The sequence below is a fragment of the Dysidea avara genome, chromosome 3 (assembly GCF_963678975.1).
Source record: "Dysidea avara chromosome 3, odDysAvar1.4, whole genome shotgun sequence".
NCBI lineage: Eukaryota > Metazoa > Porifera > Demospongiae > Dictyoceratida > Dysideidae > Dysidea > Dysidea avara.
In genome coordinates, this window is record NC_089274.1 from 42,749,341 (window position 1) to 42,769,071 (window position 19,731).

At 38.0% G+C, this 19,731-nt stretch overlaps 1 protein-coding gene across 1 annotated transcript in view; it reads left to right on the plus strand.

Annotated features, from left to right (window-relative positions):
* The window catches only part of LOC136251068 (gamma-aminobutyric acid type B receptor subunit 2-like), a 45,195-nt gene that overhangs the window by 8,798 nt on the left and 16,666 nt on the right, over positions 1-19,731 (plus strand). The window contains exons 3-6 of the mRNA XM_066043451.1: positions 12,308-12,478; positions 15,164-15,271; positions 15,810-15,875; positions 16,747-16,941. Of these exons, the coding sequence (XP_065899523.1) occupies positions 12,308-12,478; positions 15,164-15,271; positions 15,810-15,875; positions 16,747-16,941 (540 nt within the window). The remainder of the gene's footprint in view (positions 1-12,307; positions 12,479-15,163; positions 15,272-15,809; positions 15,876-16,746; positions 16,942-19,731) is intronic.

The following is a 19,731-nucleotide window of genomic DNA, read 5'->3' on the forward strand; positions in this document are numbered from 1 at the left end:
GAGATTCAGTTCTTTATTACACTAAGAATTTGAATTATTAGTGTTTGTTTCGTCACAAAGTCCGCAAAGCGATCTGATTGGCTCTGCCAACATTCCGGCAGTGGTCCCGGAATGTGTGCAACAGCGATCAGATGGTTTATTTGCCGCCCCCACACAAACCGTCTGGCACGCGAGACTATTATCACATATAATCAGTATTAATTTTAAGCGTTGTAATCAACGAAATTCACATAGTAATAGCCTTATTGAAGTGTATATGCCTTGACTTGGCCCTCAGATTTCCTGACTGCTCCAATTGTATAATAGGTGACCGTTCTATTAGAGTGTTTCGGTCTGGATAATGTTCTGGACATTATGGAGAGAAACTTTTGACATTTTTAAGACAGGGGTTAGTAAAAACCCCATTTAAGTGGATTTGGATTGTGTATATGCATGCTGGGTGCAGTAGCCAGTCTGCTACTGTCAGAGAAGCCTAAATGCAATGTAGCTATTCGGGCAGAATCAAGGTGCGGGCATCGTGCATGTATCTATTTACTATTGAACGGTAGCTGATGCTCTCAATGTTCATAAAAATAGCTTTGAATTCGATGTAAGTAACTATTTGATTTGCACGAGCTTCACATGTGGCCGAATTTAAGATTGCACGACAGAGGTGACTTTGGAGCTTTGTAACTAAGCCAAATATCTGCATATATTTATTGATTTATTATTACTGAGCAGCCAGCACTGCTGATGCGCTCAGGAAAAAGAATCACACATGTACATTACTACAATAAGTAGAAATGTTAATTGAGAAAGAGTCAGAGTCATTTAAATCAATTAGGAATTGTGGCAACAAGTTCCAGTCTTGAGCTGTTCTGGAGAAAAAACTTTTTTGGTAAGCTGTAGTAGATGTTGTAGGGAGTATGAAATGGTACTGATCAGCGGCGGAGGAAGTAGTTGATATGAGGGGGGGCTGGGCTGACCCAGACTTACTTCTATAGTTTGGTAAGGTAAGACCAAAAAAAAAAAAAAAAAAAAAAAGGTCGCAACCAACTGACAAGAGCTTTTCACCTCACTAGCTACCATTTCTAGCTGATAAACTACATAAAAATCCTTTCATAGCTCGCTACACACTGACTACTTTATTAGAGTGACTGCTCTATTAGAGTATCTCGATCTTTATCACGGTTTTCAGCCCCACTCCAAGAAAGATAATTTCGGTGTGATATCATTCTGAGGGGGGGCTTTAGCCCCCTAGCCCCCCCCTTTCCGCCGCCTATGGTACTGATGATATTGCCTGGTTTCTCTGGTCATTGGAAGATAATTGGATGGAATAGATAAGGGAATTTGGTTATGAAGTGCTTTGTAAAATGTCTGCAGTCTGGATATCTTGCGTCGAGTTTTAAGTTCAGTCCAGGAGAGATGTTGGAGCATGGAAGTAACTGAACTGTATCTACTGTAATCTTTCAATACCCATCTTGCTACTCTTCTTTGAATATTTTCAAGTTTATGTACATCGCTGTTATAAATAGGGTCCCATACTACTGAAGCATATTCCAGTTGTGGTCTTACCATTGCTAAATATGCTGCTGCTTTCACTTGTGTAGAACAATTGCTTAGGTTTCTCTTAAGAAAGTTTAATGTTCTGGATGCTTTTCCTGTTATTTTGGATACACAAGGTGACCAAGATAAATGTTTGTCCAAGAGTACTCCGAAGCATGCATGTCTATCAGTAATTGTTAAGGTATGGTTGTTCAGTTCATAGTTGTGAATGATAGGTGACTGAGATCTGGTGCATCTTATTACAACACATTTGGATACATTAAACCTAAGTTGCCATATGTGTACCCATTCTGATAGCCTGTCATGATCTTGCTGAAGGATGGAAGCATCTTTCTGGGAATCAATTACTCTATATAACAAGCAGTCATCAGCAAACAGCCGTAGTGGGGATGAAATACTTCTGATAATGTCATTAATATACAACAAGAACATCAGAGGACCAAGTACTGTTCCTTGTGGTACCCCTGATGTAACTGCTACTGGGGTTGAGGATTTGCCATTAAGAAGTACACATTGTGTCCGATCAGTTAACGATGTTTTGATCCAGTTAAATGTATTGTTTCTAATGCCATGGTATTGTAATTTCGTAAGTAATCGCTGGTGTGGAACTGTGTCAAAAGCTTTAGCAAAATCAAGCAATATGATGTCAACTTGTTTCTGATGGTCTAGAGCATGTAGAATATCTTATGTTAGGGTAATGAGTTGGGTAGCACAAGAATGACCAGCTCTGAAGCCATGTTGGTTTTCTATCAGGATGTCATTGGCATTAAGGTGGCTCATTATGTTGTGAAAAATGATGTGTTCCATTGTTTTTGAGCATATAGAAGTATAAGGGATATCGGTCTATAATTACTTGCTTCATCACGCCTACCTTTCTTAAAGACTGGACAAATGTTTGCTTTTTTCCAATCTGATGGTAGTAAACCTGAAGATAGTGATTTTGTAAAAAGGACTTGTAAGATAGGAGAAATTTCCACAGCAAACTGTTTAAGGATGAATGATGGAATTTCATCTGGACTACTGGCTTTATTTGTATCAAGGTTAGACAATAACTGACGTATGCCTTCCACTGAAAATGTAATGTCAGATATATTTGGGAATAGGACTTCAGAGCTTGGATCTGCCAGATTAGGTAAATTCTCTGTATCTTCTTTTGTAAACACTGATTTAAAATAACTGTTCAAGGATTCAGCTTTACTTTTAGCATCAGTACATGGTTTTCCATCAACAACTATAGTGGGGATTCCAACATCATCTTTATGCTTAGCCTTAATTTATTTCCAAAACTGTCTCTTGCTACCACCAAAGGAGTCATCAAATAGTCTGCTACGATAGTTGTTATGAGCTTCTTTGAGTTTGTCATTAATTTGGTTTTTGATTCTGCAGTAAGTACTCCAGTCTCCCTCACTATTGCTTCTTTTAGCAATATCATATAGATGCTTACGAACTTTCATGTCCTTTTCCAACTCTTTATTAATCCATGGCAAACCACTATTTGATCATATAGTTCTTTGAGGGACATGCTTGGAGATAGTATTATACACAGCTTCTTTAAAGTCATTCCACATTACTTCAACATCAATCAAACTTGGGTTCTGTTGTAGAAAACTGTTCTGAAAATTTAATAAATCTGCTTTTATTCCTTCCACATCAGCTTTATGATACAAAAAGGCCTCATCCCAGACCTGTACTTGTGAAGTTCTTAAGGTACACAGATGCCTCAAACATTCTCTCCAACAAGAGTAAGCTTTCCAAACCAGTTTTCGTGAAACCTGACCTTACCTCTGAAGAAAGAGCCATGGAATCTCTATTATTAAGACAAAGAAGAGCTTTAATAGAAAAGGGAGTCACTAGACAATTTATTAAAATTAGAATTCAAAGCTTATTTGTATTCAACAAGCTACATGCCAAAATACAGAATCAACAATTACATCTTACAAGTACTGATCATACATCATTACAAAACACTAAACCTTCCTCAAATTGACTATCTATCAATATAGATTCTAAGATACAAAGTGATTCACCATTGTCTATTCCTTCTCCTGATACGATTGATTCACATATTTCAGTTAGTTTTGATACTCAAGATTATACATGTGTCTCTGATGCCACAAATACTTACAGAAAGCCAAAAATACTAAGTCTTAATTGTTGTAGCTTAAGAAGCAATCTCAAGAAAGCAGCTCTTTTGGCCCTGATCAATGAATATGACCCTGATATAATTTGCGGTTGTGAATCTCATTTAGACAAATCTTACCTGTCTGCAGAAATTTTTCCCAAAAACTATAACATATTTAGAAAAGATCGCACTGAAGGAGCTGGAGGAGTTTTCCTATGTGTGCAGAAAGGTTATTCTGTAACTGAAGACCCTACACTTAGTGTTGATGCAGAATTGGTCTGGGTTAAAATCATTTTGTCCAACATGAAACAGTTATACTTGGGTTCATTTTACCGTCCTCCAGATCACAGAGCTTATCCCATGCTAGAACTCCAGACATCACTAAAGAAATTAATTGATCAGTGTTCCAGCTCACCCAATATCATACTACTTGGTGACTTCAATTTTCCTAGCATTGTCTGGTCAGATGGTCAAGGTCAAGTTTGTCCTAGCCCTAATTATGGCGCTGAAGTAAATAACTTATTCCTGGACATAGTAAGTGATACTGGACTAGAACAATATGTTGACTCACCTACTCGCCAAGGTAAAACTTTAGACTTGGTGCTTTCTACTAATTCTAATATCCACAATCTAGAAGTGGTACCAGGCATGTCAGATCACGATGCCGTAGTATTCAGTTTTTCAATAAACCATGTACCTGATCCACAGCATTAAAACAGTACAGGCAGAGTTTGGGTCACCATAAATAGCTCATTGAGCACATGGCAAAAACAGATATAGGGGAGTGCTTTTTCATAGAAGAATAGTGCATGCATGCATGCATACATACTCAAGACCAGCTTATGTGTCTAACTGGTGATACTTCTTTGCGTATTTGAACTATAGCATGGCTACCCTGAGCATTGTATTTGCCTAGGTGATAACAATCTTTGATAGAATTTTCATTGATTGGGTTTTCTAGTTTTGAGAAGGCGGAAATAACACTTTTGACATCTAGCTATAATCTGTCCTGTCTGGTGGAGTTTGAGGGGTTTTCTTCTAGGCCATACACAACAACATTCAATTTTCTTTCTGGTGGAACTGATTGATGACTACTTAGTACGTTCGTTGCCCGAGATTTTGTAGCAACAGGTGGGAGGGTTTCATTTTGTGGGCTTAGTGACAGTTCTTGTGCTCCTTCTAGTTCTGTTATTTTACTAGTTAGTTTCTTTACAGTTTCCTTCAGTTCACAGATTTCCTTATATTGTTTAGTAAATGTGCAATAGGAACACAAATAAGGAGTTGACTCACTTAGGTTATCAAAAGCAGGACGTGTCAAACCAGCACATGTTCTGTGTATCCACCCCTGGCAGTCTCCTTCGCAAAAGACTGCATCGTGACCCTCAGTATTCTCATCAGAATCCAATGTGGCGCATTCATAAACTAGGCATATCTCGTTCTGTTCTTGGGAAGACTGACTTTTCATTTTCTTTTCAGCAATTAACCTTTGAAGGAGGGGTGTTGTGAACCGGATGTTTTCGTTTAGTAGTCTTCCTAGGTTGTTTGGGGGTAGACAGTCTTCTCTACTCTAATTAATGCACACCAGATGGGAGGTAGAATCTGGTACAGGCGTTGCCATGAAGTCCAATCCAAATCTCTGATCCGTGGTTTGTCAAAACAGTCCTTGGAGTCAGAAGTAATGTCTAAAACTGCCAAATGGAAAGCGAAAATACGCAGGTCCTGATCTTGATAACCAGGTCCCTCGCCCATTTTTCTTTTAAATATATATATATATATATATTTGCAGAGTATAACAGATGCTCTCTCATATCAAGCACAGAAAGACTTGATCAGCTTCAAGCATTACGAGCAGTGCCACTTGACCAATAATACATATTTTTGTCCGAGAATTGAGAACATTTGGACAGGTCACTTTTACAGTTCCTGCAGCCAGACGAAGAAAGCTGCAGGTCTGAAATTTTGCATGCAAGAGTTTAGGGCCTAGACCTCTCCAAAGGCATAGCAAGAGCAGAAATTTTCTTTGCGGATTTAAAGAAAAATCGCGTCCAAACTGATGGTGGTTGAACATTGGTGGCTTACTCTATGTAACTGTATTGTAAAGAGCGTGGAATATATGTTTTAATGTTTTATTGTATTGTTTAATTACATATTCATGTGAATCAATCCACTGGTAGCTGGCATGGAGACTTGAGGCATTACAAACATAAAAACTTGCTTGTAATCTTACGTGTAAAGTGGCCTCTGGCTCTCCTGCTGTCCGGCACTACACGGACATCGCTAATCTTCTCCTTTGCGCAATCTGTAAATACGCAAGGGTGTGGTACTGGGCGTTATATAGAATTACACGTATGGTCAAGTCATCAGCACGAACGGGCGCGATGATTATACAGTTGTGCCTTCATTCACAGGCAAATCTATCCCCGGTTAGTTCATGTCTAGACCTTGTAGTTTTCTGAAACATTATTTATTTATTTATCTAGGACCACGTCACATACAACCAAGTACACACACCAACTAGTGATGTGCAATATACCAAAAAATTATCGACCTTGCAATATTTTTTCAATAGTGATATCATATCAAATCTCAATATTTTTATAACTGATATCAATATTTATTGTATAGTCAATATTTTGCTAAAATTTTCAATACATTGAGTAATATTCTGGTAATTTACAACTTTTTATGTGTGATTGTACAATCATGGTAGAAATGAAGCTCAGTTCTGTACAGGTTTAGCCATTTTAAAAACATCTAAGGCTTGTTATTACCTTCAACACAAATTCTATAAAGCATAGCCGCTAATTATAAACATTTTCCCCACGCAATTAATTAAAAGAAAAAATACCGAAAAAGTATCGAAATTTCAATATTTTACCAATTATCGTACCGAAACCAATATCCTAATATCGCACATCACTAACACCAACGTGACAGCCCCCTGGTGAGGCTATTAGGTGGAGAAGGCATGATCCCCAAATCAACTCAATATGTCACAGTAGTGACAGATAATCACAATAGTGGCATCATAACTAAAGGCCACCAGTAGCTAAGTGTCAGTACATCATTGGTGTGGTAATGGCACAGTGATGTGTACACAGTATATGTAATTATGTATACAAAACGTACAGGAGAGAATTATGCATTATTGCAGTATTGTGTTCAGCAATACATTATAGGCAACATCAACAGATAAAAATTATTAGCCAATATACAGTAAAGTTTCAACATCAACTAGAGCTACATAGGGTTCATCAGTGCTGTAGCAATGGCACAGTGATGGGTGACACACTATAATTATGCACACACAACTTGCAGGAGATAGCTACACAATACTGTAGGAGTATGCAAGCCAGTTGAACCAGATAAAGGAAGACAGCCAAGCCAGCCAGAACCTAGTAGCTAAGCCAGGTGAAGGCAAAAAAGATTAAGCATGTATTGAATTGCCTGACACCAACACAAAGGAAGTTCGCCATGCCAGCTGCATAAGACAAGATTGTTTACTTGTATTTCATATTGTAAAGAGCGTGGTATGTGTTTTAATGTTTTCTTGTATTGTTAATTAATTAAATATTTTATGTGATTGGCAGCTGGCACGGAGACTTGAGGCGTTACAAACATAAAAACTTACTTGTAATCTTGTTTACGTGTAAAGTGGCCTCTCGCTTTCCTGAAGTGACTTCACAGACATTTGCTAATCTTCTCCTTCGCGCAATCTTAGTTAAGCAAGGGTGTGGTAAGGTAAATGAGGGTAATTCCGGACACTCTTTAGTAAAATCGCTCTAACACTGCACTCACAATGAGTTAAGACAAACTCTAGCAATCGTTTTAAAGCCTATCTTATGTTGCATCTGCAGTACAAATTTCATTTTGATACAATCAACTGCTGAGGAGTTATGAGCCGAAAATTAACAGTGTGTAAAAAAGCAACATGCTGCTAATTCCGGACACTTCAAATAACAAGCCAGTAGCGCCAAATAGCGCGTTCCACAGGCTATACCAATCCTCTTTGAAGTATGGAGGCTAAAGTACCACTCATCTGCAGCTTACAAATCAAGTAGAAAGTTCATACCGTTTGGGAGAAAGCAGCAGTACGTATTTTTAAAAGTTCATGTAATTCTCAAATATTTTCTCTGTATTTCAACCGAGCAGCTGTTGAAAAATCGACTGCCACTCCGTCTGTGCTGCATGGATTCTTATGATTTTTAATATGCAATTAGCCAAGAGTATAACCTTCATATACTGCGATGGAGCAGTCCTAGCATTCTGTAGGTCTTAGGGATTATGTTTTTGTAATGTTGATCCCATATCATCAGACCTATCTTGGGATCAACACTACAAAAACATAATCCCTAAGACCTACAGAATACTAGGACTGCTCTGTCGCAGCTTCAGCAGGCATCAAACAGTAACAGCCAAGAGAACTTTGTATATTTCTTTAGTGAGATCGCAAGTCACATACTGTTCAGTGATTTGGAGGCCTAACCTTATCAAGGACATCACACTTATTGAACAGATCCAGAGGAGAGCAACAAAGTTTATTTTAAATGACTACAGTTCTGATTACTTTGATAGACTCAAACAACTTAACCTACTACCTTTAATGTACACCTTTAAGCTTAACGAACTAGTGTTTACACTAAAATCACTCAAGTATCCCTCTCCCTCTTTTAATATTGTAGACTACATAACTTTTGCTGATGGAAATACCAGGTTCTCCTCAAGTGGTAAAATGACCCATGTTAGAAACAATAATAATGCAGACAGACATTTTTTTTTCAATAGAATCCCTCGATTGTGGAATGCCCTACCCCCTATTGACTTATCTTTATCTATTAAAACGAACAAGACAAGGATATATAAGTTTCTATGGTCACATTTTTTATCAAACTTTAGACATGACAACCCTTGTACATTTCATTTTTATGCCCATGTAGTGGATGTTCCAACACACCCCGCCCAGGGGCGGATCCAAGGGGGTTCAAAAGGTTCCATGGAACCCCCCTTTGAGAGAGCCTCTCTTACTTGAGATACTCTAATAGAGCAGTCAAGTCGAGAAACTCTAATAGAGCAATCACAGTAGTCTTTTGAGGAGCGGTGTAGCAAGCTATGTATCTAGTTATAAATAAGGAAATATAGTTGGTGAGGGCATTTATGATGAGGGGCAGCTATTGTCAGTAGGTGATGACCTTTTTTTTTTTAGTCTTCAACCTACAGCTAGGCTGAAGTTGCAATTCCAAAGTGGAACCCCCCTTTTTAAAAGTCTGGATCCGCCCCTGCCGCCCCCCCTTTAATGTAACTCTTTAAGTATCATTAAGTACGGTAGTACTTAATGGTAGGGATCATCAAGGTTCATCATTTCCCGCCAAAAAAAATCACACGAAAAGCAGACTTTCTAAGCTATAACGGCGATTTGTCATCATTGTACTATGAAAACAAAACACACCTATGCTTTCAAAACAGCTCGAAACGCATCCAATGGATTTCTACGAATTTAATAAAATATATTATCCGAGCGAATTTTCTACTGACTGACTGACTGCCTGACTGACTGACTGACGCGTTCAGTCAAGCGTATCGGAAAACTGGGTACTGCTACAGCCCTAATTCTTTCACAGAAACGCTCAAAATTTCTGCAAGAAGAAACCTTTGACATAGCACTAAAGATACAGTGTGTGCGCTATTGTCTTACCTTTTATCCTTCTTTACTGCGGCCATCAGCCTTGGTAATCACCAGCATGGTAGGGCTTCACCACCGGGCTTACGCTAGCGCGGGGCCCAAACACTAGCCGGCCAGAAAGGTTGTCACACTAAATTATTCGAATACACGTGTTGTTTAGAAGTAGACCTTGAGAAAGAGCGAGTTGTTCAACGGAGAAGAAGGGGGCGTGGAAACAAAGAAAGCGATGATGGAGGCAGCCAATCTGGGACAGAAGTTAAAGTTACACCACCAGTGACTCATGAGCATGACACAGGACAGAACATAGCAACACAAGGTTGCAGTATTTTTGTTTATAATTATAAATAGTTGTGTATCAAGAGTAATTTGGATGAGGGACAGTGTCTATCTGCACTACAGGCACAGCTCTAAGTATCACCTCTGGCTTCCCTAAATAATTAGCCTAACCTCATCATCAACACCGATCATCGCCTATCAACAAATCAGGGTAGATGTGTGGTGATGTGTTAATGCTTTGATGAATCTTAAGCTATAACTGGTAGCTATTATAACAATGCATGGTACTTCTATGCACAATTTACTTCAGCAAAATTAGTACCATGATAAAATTAATTTGCAATTGCATCCTTATGAACTTAGCATTTGTAATAGATTTTGTTGTAGAAATGAGCAGTGCACAGATGGTAGATGAGAATCACATATTAAGATTTCTCAAATTACAAGAAAAAAAAAAAAAAATTACATTTCAATAAAGCAGTCAACAATTTCTGGTAATGAAAATATAAGACAACTATTTCTGCTGAGAAAGATTTCATTCTACATCACACCTCGCTGTATGGTCTGTATAAAAGTCCATTGTACTATGTTACTAGCATTTACATTGAGAACTTGTATGTAATCCTGGAGATTCTGCTAATATGCTGCAGGTGAATAAAAAGTACACAAACAAGTGTAACAAAAAATTTGGAATTTTCAATATGAGTAGGGATCAAAGTAATAAAAAGTACTGAAACAAGTGAGATTTACCACCTGATGCCTTACTACTACACACATATCTTACTAGAACTGCAGAGGGTCTTGAAATGCTGAAACAAGTGACATTATCTACCACCTGAAGTCTTGCTAGTACACACAATCCCTACTTCAGTGCCATTGTCTATAACTTCTCAGGAACTGAAGTAGGGATTGTGTGTACTAGCAAGACTTCAGGTGGTAGATAATGTCACTTGTTTCAGCATTTCAAGATCCTCTGCAGTTCTAGTAAGATATGTGTGTAGTAGTAAGGCATCAGGTGGTAAATCTCACTTGTTTCAGTACTTTTTATTACTTTGATCCCTACTCATATTGAAAATTCCAAATTTTTTGTTACACTTGTAAGTAATGTAATTTTTATAAGTAATGTAATACGGTAAATATAAATTTTTGATTTTTAATGGCCGGTAGCCTTGAGCTAGCGGACCATCAGTACTGTACCCTAAAGATTTTATCAATTGTACATCCCTTATTCTATACTTGTATGCAGTACTGTAAAGTTATAATCAATCAATCATAAATCTTTGAAAATCGAAAATATGAGCTTGGGCTGCCTGACATTTTCAAAGTTTTTGAACTAGCTAGACTACCCGTGATTGCGCTACAAATACGTGTCAAACTTCAAGGTGGAATAACAGTTTCGCTTCAATTTTGGTTTGTAGATAGGCCATAGGACACTGCATTAGCACACCAAATTATAGGTCCAGGGATTCTATCATTGTTGAGAATGGATCTAAGTGTCCAGAATTAGCCGCTATCCGGAATTACCCGCACTTACCTTACTGGGCATTATATAGAATTACACATATGGTCAAGTCATCAGCACAAACGGGCACAACGATTATATGTTTGTGCCTTCATTCACAGGCGAATCGATCCCTGGTTAGTTTATGTCTCTAGGCCTCGTAGTTTTCTCAAACATTAATTATTGATTAATTATTTATTATTTATGACATAATTTTAACCGCGTTTCATATTATTCTTAGTACTTGGTTGTATAATCATTCATTATTATTATTTATGACATAATCTCAACTGCATTTCTTATTATTCTTAGTACTCGGTTGTATAATTATTATTATTATTATTAGTGCTTTACGGTGACCAGCACTGAAGGTCTGAGAGCAACATGTGCTGCAGCCTTTGAATTACTCGATGGCCTTTAACTGGATTCCTTTCAAACCACAAAAAAGCACTCCTACAATAGTTACTCCATTTACATAGTATTTTTCAGCTCATTCCATCAAGGGGTTTACCATGTGGGCATGACAGACCTACAACCTTATTTTATGCAAATAATTGGTCATAACTCCGTGAATGTTTATCGAATTCCTACCAAAGTTGGTACTGAGATTCTCCTTATGAGCCCTTTACGTGTGCCAAATTTCAGCCCGATTGGAGCACGCATTCATGTTTTATGGCAGATTTTGCGAAGTGTGCAAAAAGAAGCAGAAGAAAAAAATGAAAAGAAAAAAAAACCAAACTGGCTGCTCGTATCTCGGAAATAGCTGGAGCGATTTTCTTCAAATTTGGAATGTGGACTCCCCTACCTAGCCGGCACTTCTGTAGCAAATTTGGTTGCAATTGGATAAGGGATCATGGAGCTACAAAGGTGTGAAAATTGCATTTCCTTTCTTCTTGTTAATATACTCACGGTGTGGCACACCGGCTTCTTGGGTCTCACGACACACTACCGTGTGTCTTGATAAGTTCTATTGATTGTAAGGTACTTTTTAATGGATTGCATTAACTGCGAAAACCTCCAGAAGTCACTATACAGACATATTTTTAAATAACGCCTTGCCAAAGTTTTCTGCAGTATTGAACAGCTTCTTTTAGTGATGTTCATCCAATTTTTTAATTTAGTTGCATATCTATTTTGTGAATCTGTATTTAGATTGGCACGCACTAATTTGTTTTTATTTTAGATTTCACAGGCATCATCATCGCCACGTCTATCTAATAATGAAACATTTCCACTATTTTTAAGAATAGTGTCAAGTGATGCAGAAATTGTTGCTGGAATTGTAGCAGCCATGAAGGAATTTGGATGGTCTAGAGTTGCCTTGATAACTCAATCAGAGAACATCTTTACGTTTGTAAGTTGTCTTTAGAATTTGCCTCCATAATTATTATAGGTTTTAAAATGATATTATAAAACTCTGATCTTAGGTGAACATGCTTGTTGCCAACATTCCATTCATTGGTTTTGGTTGGACTTTACAAACTTTCAGTGGGCTTTATAATATTTCTCTCTCTCTCATTTGTGCACACGCACACACATAATATATGCATGCATGTACACTCAGGGTAATAGCCAGTATCCAGGCACCAATAATATTGCACTATGGTAAAAATCAAAATTTAGATTATTATGATAGAGCAGTATTTCTAATGCAGCAGTCAAGCATATATCAATAGCATTCTGATAAACTGCAGAAATCGCTCAGGTTTAACTTTAGAGAGTTAAAATTTTCAAAAAAGTCCCCAGACTCCCCAGATTGTCATGCTTCACATGTACACTGACGTGTGCTTTCTCCTACATACATAGGTATATCATAGCTATATAGGCCTTGGAAATATAAAATATCTGGCTATGACTTCACACAATATTATACTGCTGCAGATTTCTATGAATTAATTAAGGATTACTCGTGGCCTTTTGAAGTCATACATTAAATGATTTTGTTTGTGTACACAAGAAATGTGTAAAATGAAGTCATATGCTACTTATATTCGAAGTGTTTCCCTTTCTCTTCAACACAAGCCAAACAGGATTCCACTAACTTGTACCATATGATAGCTAAAGGCAGGGCCACCCAGAGAAATTAAGGGGCCCAGGGCAAACAGTTAAAGTGGGGCCCCAGGTTTCCATTTTGAATCACAACTTCACCCAAGCTGTAAATTGAGGACCAAAAAAAAAAGGGTATTTACATGCTGACAATGATAATAGCTACCTCTCAACAACCAAATCTACTTATTTATAAGCTTGCTACACTGCTCCTCTGAAGAATACTGTGACTGCTCTATTAGAGTATCTGATCTGACTGCTCTATATAGTATATCAATCTTTTAAACAGGTATTCAAGAGGGCCTCCTGTGGGGCCCCTTTCACGCTGGGCCCAGGGTAAAATGCCCCAGTTGCCCCCCTGTGGGTGGCCCTGATATTCTTAGGTGAATGCATACATCTAAACTTGTCCTTCATTTTTTACTTTAGCATGCTGGAAACCACTCTGGATAGATTTGAAATTATAACTCACAACTCAATGTTTAGTATTAATAATACTTTTAAAGTGTGTTCTATTGTCCAAAACCTTGCGCGTGCGTTTTCATCACCATAGCTCATGGAGCCATAGTGCTATGCACAAATCCAAAAACACTGACCTGTAGAGAATTTATTAGTAAATCTCTATGCAAAATTTAAAGCCCACTTTAAAAATCTGTTTCTACTATTGGTGTAGACTTGTAAAGATATAATTACCACAAATTCCTATCACCCACCTGTGAGCACTAACCTTTCAAATTTCATATTGAATATTTAGTTGATCACGGACTACTGGACTAAATTTTATTTGCTGGTTACTATGAAATACAATAGCACCCTGGGTTTCACCTCTGGAGCAATCCTTAAACTCACCATACACCTACGTACCTACCTAAAATTAATACAGCCAGTAAAAGATGTCATTATAGACATCAAGACATCATATAGACATCAAAAGTCATCATATAGTCATCAAAGGACAACACGGTAGCATGCATGTCAGCTTCCCTACATTTGTAATAGTATTTTTTGTAGTGACTGGATTGATTGCAGAGGTGCTTGTTGTATTGGTCTTCATTAGTAATGCTGTGCAACAGGCTGAACATAGCTGAAATTGGAGTGTAATGACTACTTTCACTTTTTCAGTAATTGAGCATGTTCAGACAAAAACAATTACATTCTTTCATTTGATGCAGTATGTGCAGGTTTACCAGTCATAATTATGTTCCAGAGAAGTAAACAAACAGGTACAAGTTAGAATTTAACCAATCACAGAGCAAAGTAATGAAGCAAGGAAGGTTGCCTACACCTGCAGATATACATGCAAGTGGACATCTAATCCCTAATTCAGTTATGTGCGGTATAGACTGAAGAATTTCCACTTGTATATCTGCAGGTGTAGGCAACCCTTCTTGTTTCATAACTTACCTGTGATCCCTTAATTTAGACCACAGCAAGGTGAAATACTCAAATTTCATTGGTTACTTATACGTAGGTATCTAAATCCTGTAGATCCCTTGTTCATGTCTCAATAGATCCCTGTCTCTGGGGTGATACAAAACATGGCAATTGTGCACCTGTTACATTGGCAACGCATGGGCATTTAACTGGATAGCAAGGTGCAACTGGATAGCAAGGTGCCGTAACATGCATTACAAGGTGTATTGGGCTTGTTAACACTACATTTCTCGTGTCACAAGCAGCTGTGAAGGTACAACAACAAGCTTTGGTCTAAATTAGTTAGACATCGAAACACAGGGTTCTAAACACAGGGTTCTACGGAATTTAGAAACACTCAGGCCCTGCAGTAGCACCCTCATAGAATATGAAGAAACTTTCTATTGATATAAATCAATTTTCAAATTACAAATCATGTTTCAAGTCCCAAAAAGAATTCCAATCACATGTAAAAAACCCAACAAGCACATTAATTTGCTTATTCAATCAAAAGGTGTCTATTTATTTGGGTATATGATCATGATTCTACATGATGTGCAAAATTGGTTTGTTTTTATTCCAGTTATCAACTGATTTAAAGAGTCGTCTTGATGCAGAAGGCTTACAGTTGATAGAAGAGTTCCCATTCAACACAGATGAGAACGTAACTACAGTAATGAGGCAAGTGAGGGTAAGTTAATATCCCCTTATGTGCTGTATTTTTCTATCATAATTTATATGTGTACTAATTCACAAACTAGACTAAAACAATAATATAAGGCACAAATTTCAATGAAAGCTGTATTCAAAAATGTAGAAACCAAGAGTGGAACACCAGCTGGCTGCAGTAATGCATGGTGTTAATACAAAATCTGGCTTTACAACTTTGTAGTCACACACTGTACTTTGCATGGGAGGATCAAAGTGCCGACGAGCACTGTATTTTCTATACTGTACTACTTAGCTACGTAACTGTACTGTATGAGTCATACAGTACAGCTATGCGGATGTTTGGGGTATGCTGTCACACATGATCCAGAGTATGCTGTCACACATGCTGATAACCAGTTACACTATGAATCCCCACGCTAAGCAGTTAATGATAGTGCATACGGTCATTTAGATGTTCAGTTAAACAAAATTCTAGATAAATGGTATTTGGATAACTCATGGTCTATTGTATATACATGTATGCCAAACTTTATCTGTGATTGTATCAATTATTGTAGAGATCTCCTGCACGGATTATTTTTGTAAACATGTATGAAGAGAATGCAATCATAGTGATGTGTGAGGTAAATGTGTGTGTGTACTTGTTTATGAGTATATTATGTTTGTAACATTGTACATTAGTACATTGTGTGCATGTAATGGACTCTGTAAAACCAGCCTTGTAATCTTTTCAAATTCTGAAGTACTACATAACCAATCAGTTTGAAGCAACATCTTAATTACATTAACTTTCAGATACATACTCTTGTATTCACAGCACCATATTTATAACTGTCTCTGGGAAAACCAGTCTTATCACCCATTTAAAAGTATCGAGAAACGTCGGTTTTAAATATTCAGAGTGTTGTAGCTGGCCAATGGTGGTAGCTACGCATACCAAATTTTCACATGTTTACAACAATTTCTTACCTTCCTGATCGTCCACTGAAGAAGTAGTCAACAGCTAAGTTTCCCGCCATTTTAGATAGTTTTTATACCAAGATTGACTGTATCAGGCAAGCTCCAAAAAGGGTGGGAGGCGGGGGCCCTGGAAGGCCAGCAAGATGGTGTTCAAAAATTGAAAAGGAACGTGTTGGGATGAATTAGGCCACGTTATGGGCCATTCAGACCTCACAACTGGCTAAAATGAAAAGAAATTTACAGCACAGGTCATTGTCCAATACCACGGAGCTGTACAGCCACACACAGCCATCTCCTGGTTGGCCAGGGCTCCATTAAGACCCCAGACCACTCGTACGGCTTGCCACTGAACTTTAAAAAATCAGCCAGCAAAGGCAGACCACTTTACTCCGATTGGCTGTGACAGTGAAATTTGATAGTGCATTCATTAAGCTTTGTGTTTGTGTGAAAAAAATCAAACTTCCTGTCTTGGGCGATAAGAATGGTTATTGCAGATCCAGTGACATATACAGAATATCAATGTTGTTTGTGTAGGCACTGAGATATGGAATGATTCACCCAACATATTCGTGGATGTTTTTCAACTGGTATTCTAATGATTGGTGGAAAAATGCTAGTTGTACAAAAAATGATACAAACATTAAAAACCTGTTATCAACTTCACTAATCTTTGATCACTATCCCAGAATTGATGAGGATGATAAAAATGAAGTAAACGTGGGAGGCATAGTAAGTAACAATTGAATCTATATCATAATATTCATACAGATAAAATGTGTACATGTGCAGTGTATGTCTGTACAATGAGTGGCATTATACTTGTGTCTGTGGGTAGTGTGTACTGTATGTATACATATATCTAATCAAAAACAGCCAAGCTGTAAAAAAAGGTGCGGCCCCCAAAAAGGCCATGGTGAAAAAAGATGTGAAATCCAAGGTGGTGGCCAAGAAATGGCTGTGATGGTAGGTTAATGGTTATATTTTAATAACGACAATTCAGGTGAATTTGGTGCCAAGACCAAGCGGCACAAAATTCACCTGAATTGTAGTTATTAAAATGTAACCATTAACCTACCATCACAGCCATTTCTTGGCCGCCACCTTGGATTTCACATCTTTTTTCACCATGGCCTTTTTGGGGGCCGCACCTTTTTTTACAGCTTGGCTGTTTTTGATTAGATATCACTTCTTTTTGTATTTGTATACTGCAAAGCTGGCCTATGGCTGGCTTTGGGGCTTTTTTAACCCATGTGTTTTTTTCTTTACCACAGGAAGAAGAAAAGAAGTTAAAGATGCTTCAATTGTTTTTGATTTTATTAGTAATTATACAAATTATATACATATATTTATTACATGCCCATTATTCCCCACAGGATATTTTTTTGCAGTTGATCTCTCTACTGGGTGACTTGAAATGTAGCTGAACTATATACAGGATGGTTTCTTTGTAGCTGAACTCTCTACAAGGTGACCTCTTCTAGCTGGTCTCTCTACAGGGTGATTTGTTTCTAGCTGAACTCTCTACAGGTGATTTGTTTGCAGCTAAACTCTCTACATGGTGGTTTGTTTGTAGCTGAACTCTCTACATGATGGTTTCTTTGTAGCTGAACTCTCTATAAGGTGACTTCGTCTAGCTGAACTCTCTACAGGGTGATCTTTTTGTAGCTGAACTCTCTACAGGGTGATTTTTTTGCAGCTGAACTCTCTACATGATGGTTCCTTTGTAGCTGAACTCTCTACAAGGTGACTTCGTCCAGCTGATCACTCTACGGGGTGATTTGTTTCTAGCTGAACTCTCTACAGGTGATTTGTTTGCAGCTAAACTCTCTACATGGTGGTTTCTTTGTAGCTGAACTCCCTACATGATGGTTTCTTTGTAGCTGAACTCTCTACAAGGTAACTTCTTCTCTACAGGGTGATTTGTTGTAGTTGAATTCTCTACAAGGTGGTTTGTTTGAGGCTGAATTCTCTACATTGCGGTTTCTTTGTAGCTGAACTCTCTACAGAGTGATTTGTTTGCAGCTGAACTCTCTACATAATGGTTTCTTTGTAACTGAACACTCTACAAGGTGACTTCTTCTAGCTGATCTTTCTACAGGGTGAATTGTTGTAGCTGAACTATCTACAAGGTAACTTCTTCTAGCTGATCTCTCTACAGGGTGATTTGTTTGTAACTGAACTCTCTGCATGATGGTTTCTTTGTAGCTGAACTCTCTACAAGGTGACTTCTTCTAGCTGATCCCTCTACAGGGGGATTTACTTGTAGCTGAACTCTCTACAAGTGATTTATTTGCAGCTGAACTCTTTATGTGGTGGTTTCTTTGTAGCTGAACTCTCTACAAAGTGACCTCTTCTAGCTGATCTCTCTACAGGGTGATTTGTTTCTAGCTGAACTCTCTACAGGTGCTTTTTTGCAGCTAAACACTCTACACGGTGGTTTCTTTGTAGCTGAACTCTGTACATGATGGTTTCTTTGTAGCTGAACTCTTTACAAGGTGACTTCTTCTAACTGAACTCTCTATGGGGTAATTTCTTTGTAGCTGAACTCTCTATATGATGGTTTCTTTGTAACTGAACTCTCTACAAGGTAACTTCTTCTAGCTGATCTTTCTACTGGGTGATTTGTTTGCAGCTGAACTCTCTACATGGTGGTTTCTTTGTTGCTGAACTCTCTACAAGGTGAATTCTTCTACCTGATCTCTCTACAAGGTAATTTGTTTGTAACTGAACTCTGTACAAGTGCGTTTTTGTGGGTGATCTCACTGCAGGTTGATTTGTTTGCAGCTGAACTCACTAAAGGGTGATTTTGCTTGTAGCTGAACTCCTTGCATTGTGTCTAGTTTCTAGCTGATCTCTCTACAGGGTGATTTGTTTGTAGCTGATCTCTCTACAAGTTGATTTGTGTGTAGCTGATCTCTCTGCAGGTTGATTAATTTGTAGCCGATCTCTCTAAAAGGTAATTTGTTTGTAACTGAACTGTCTATAAGGTGATTTACTTGTAGCTGATCTCTCTGCAGGTTGATTTGTTTTAGCTGAACTCTCTACAGGGTGATTTACTTGTAGCTGAACTCCTTACATTGTGTCTAGTTTCTAGCTGATCTCTCTACAGCGTGATTTGTGTAGCTGATCTTTCTACAGGTTGATTTGTTTGTAGCCGATCTCCCTACAGGGTAATTTGTTTGTAGCTGAACTCTGTACAAGGTGCTTTTTTTGTAGGTGATCTCACTGCAGGTTGATTTGTTTGTAGCTGAACTCACTAAAGGGTGATTTGCTTGTAGCTGACTCCTTACATTGTGTCTAGTTTCTAGCTGATCTCTCTACAGGGTGATTTGTTTGTAGCTAATCTCTCTACAAGTTGATTTGAGTGTAGCTGATCTCTCTGCAGGTTGATTAATTTGTAGCCGATCTTTCTGCAAGGTAATTTGTTTGTAGCTGAACTCTCTATAAGGTGATTCGTTTGCAGCTGAACTCTCTACATGGTGGTTTCTTTGTTGCTGAACTCTCTACAGGGTGTTTTGC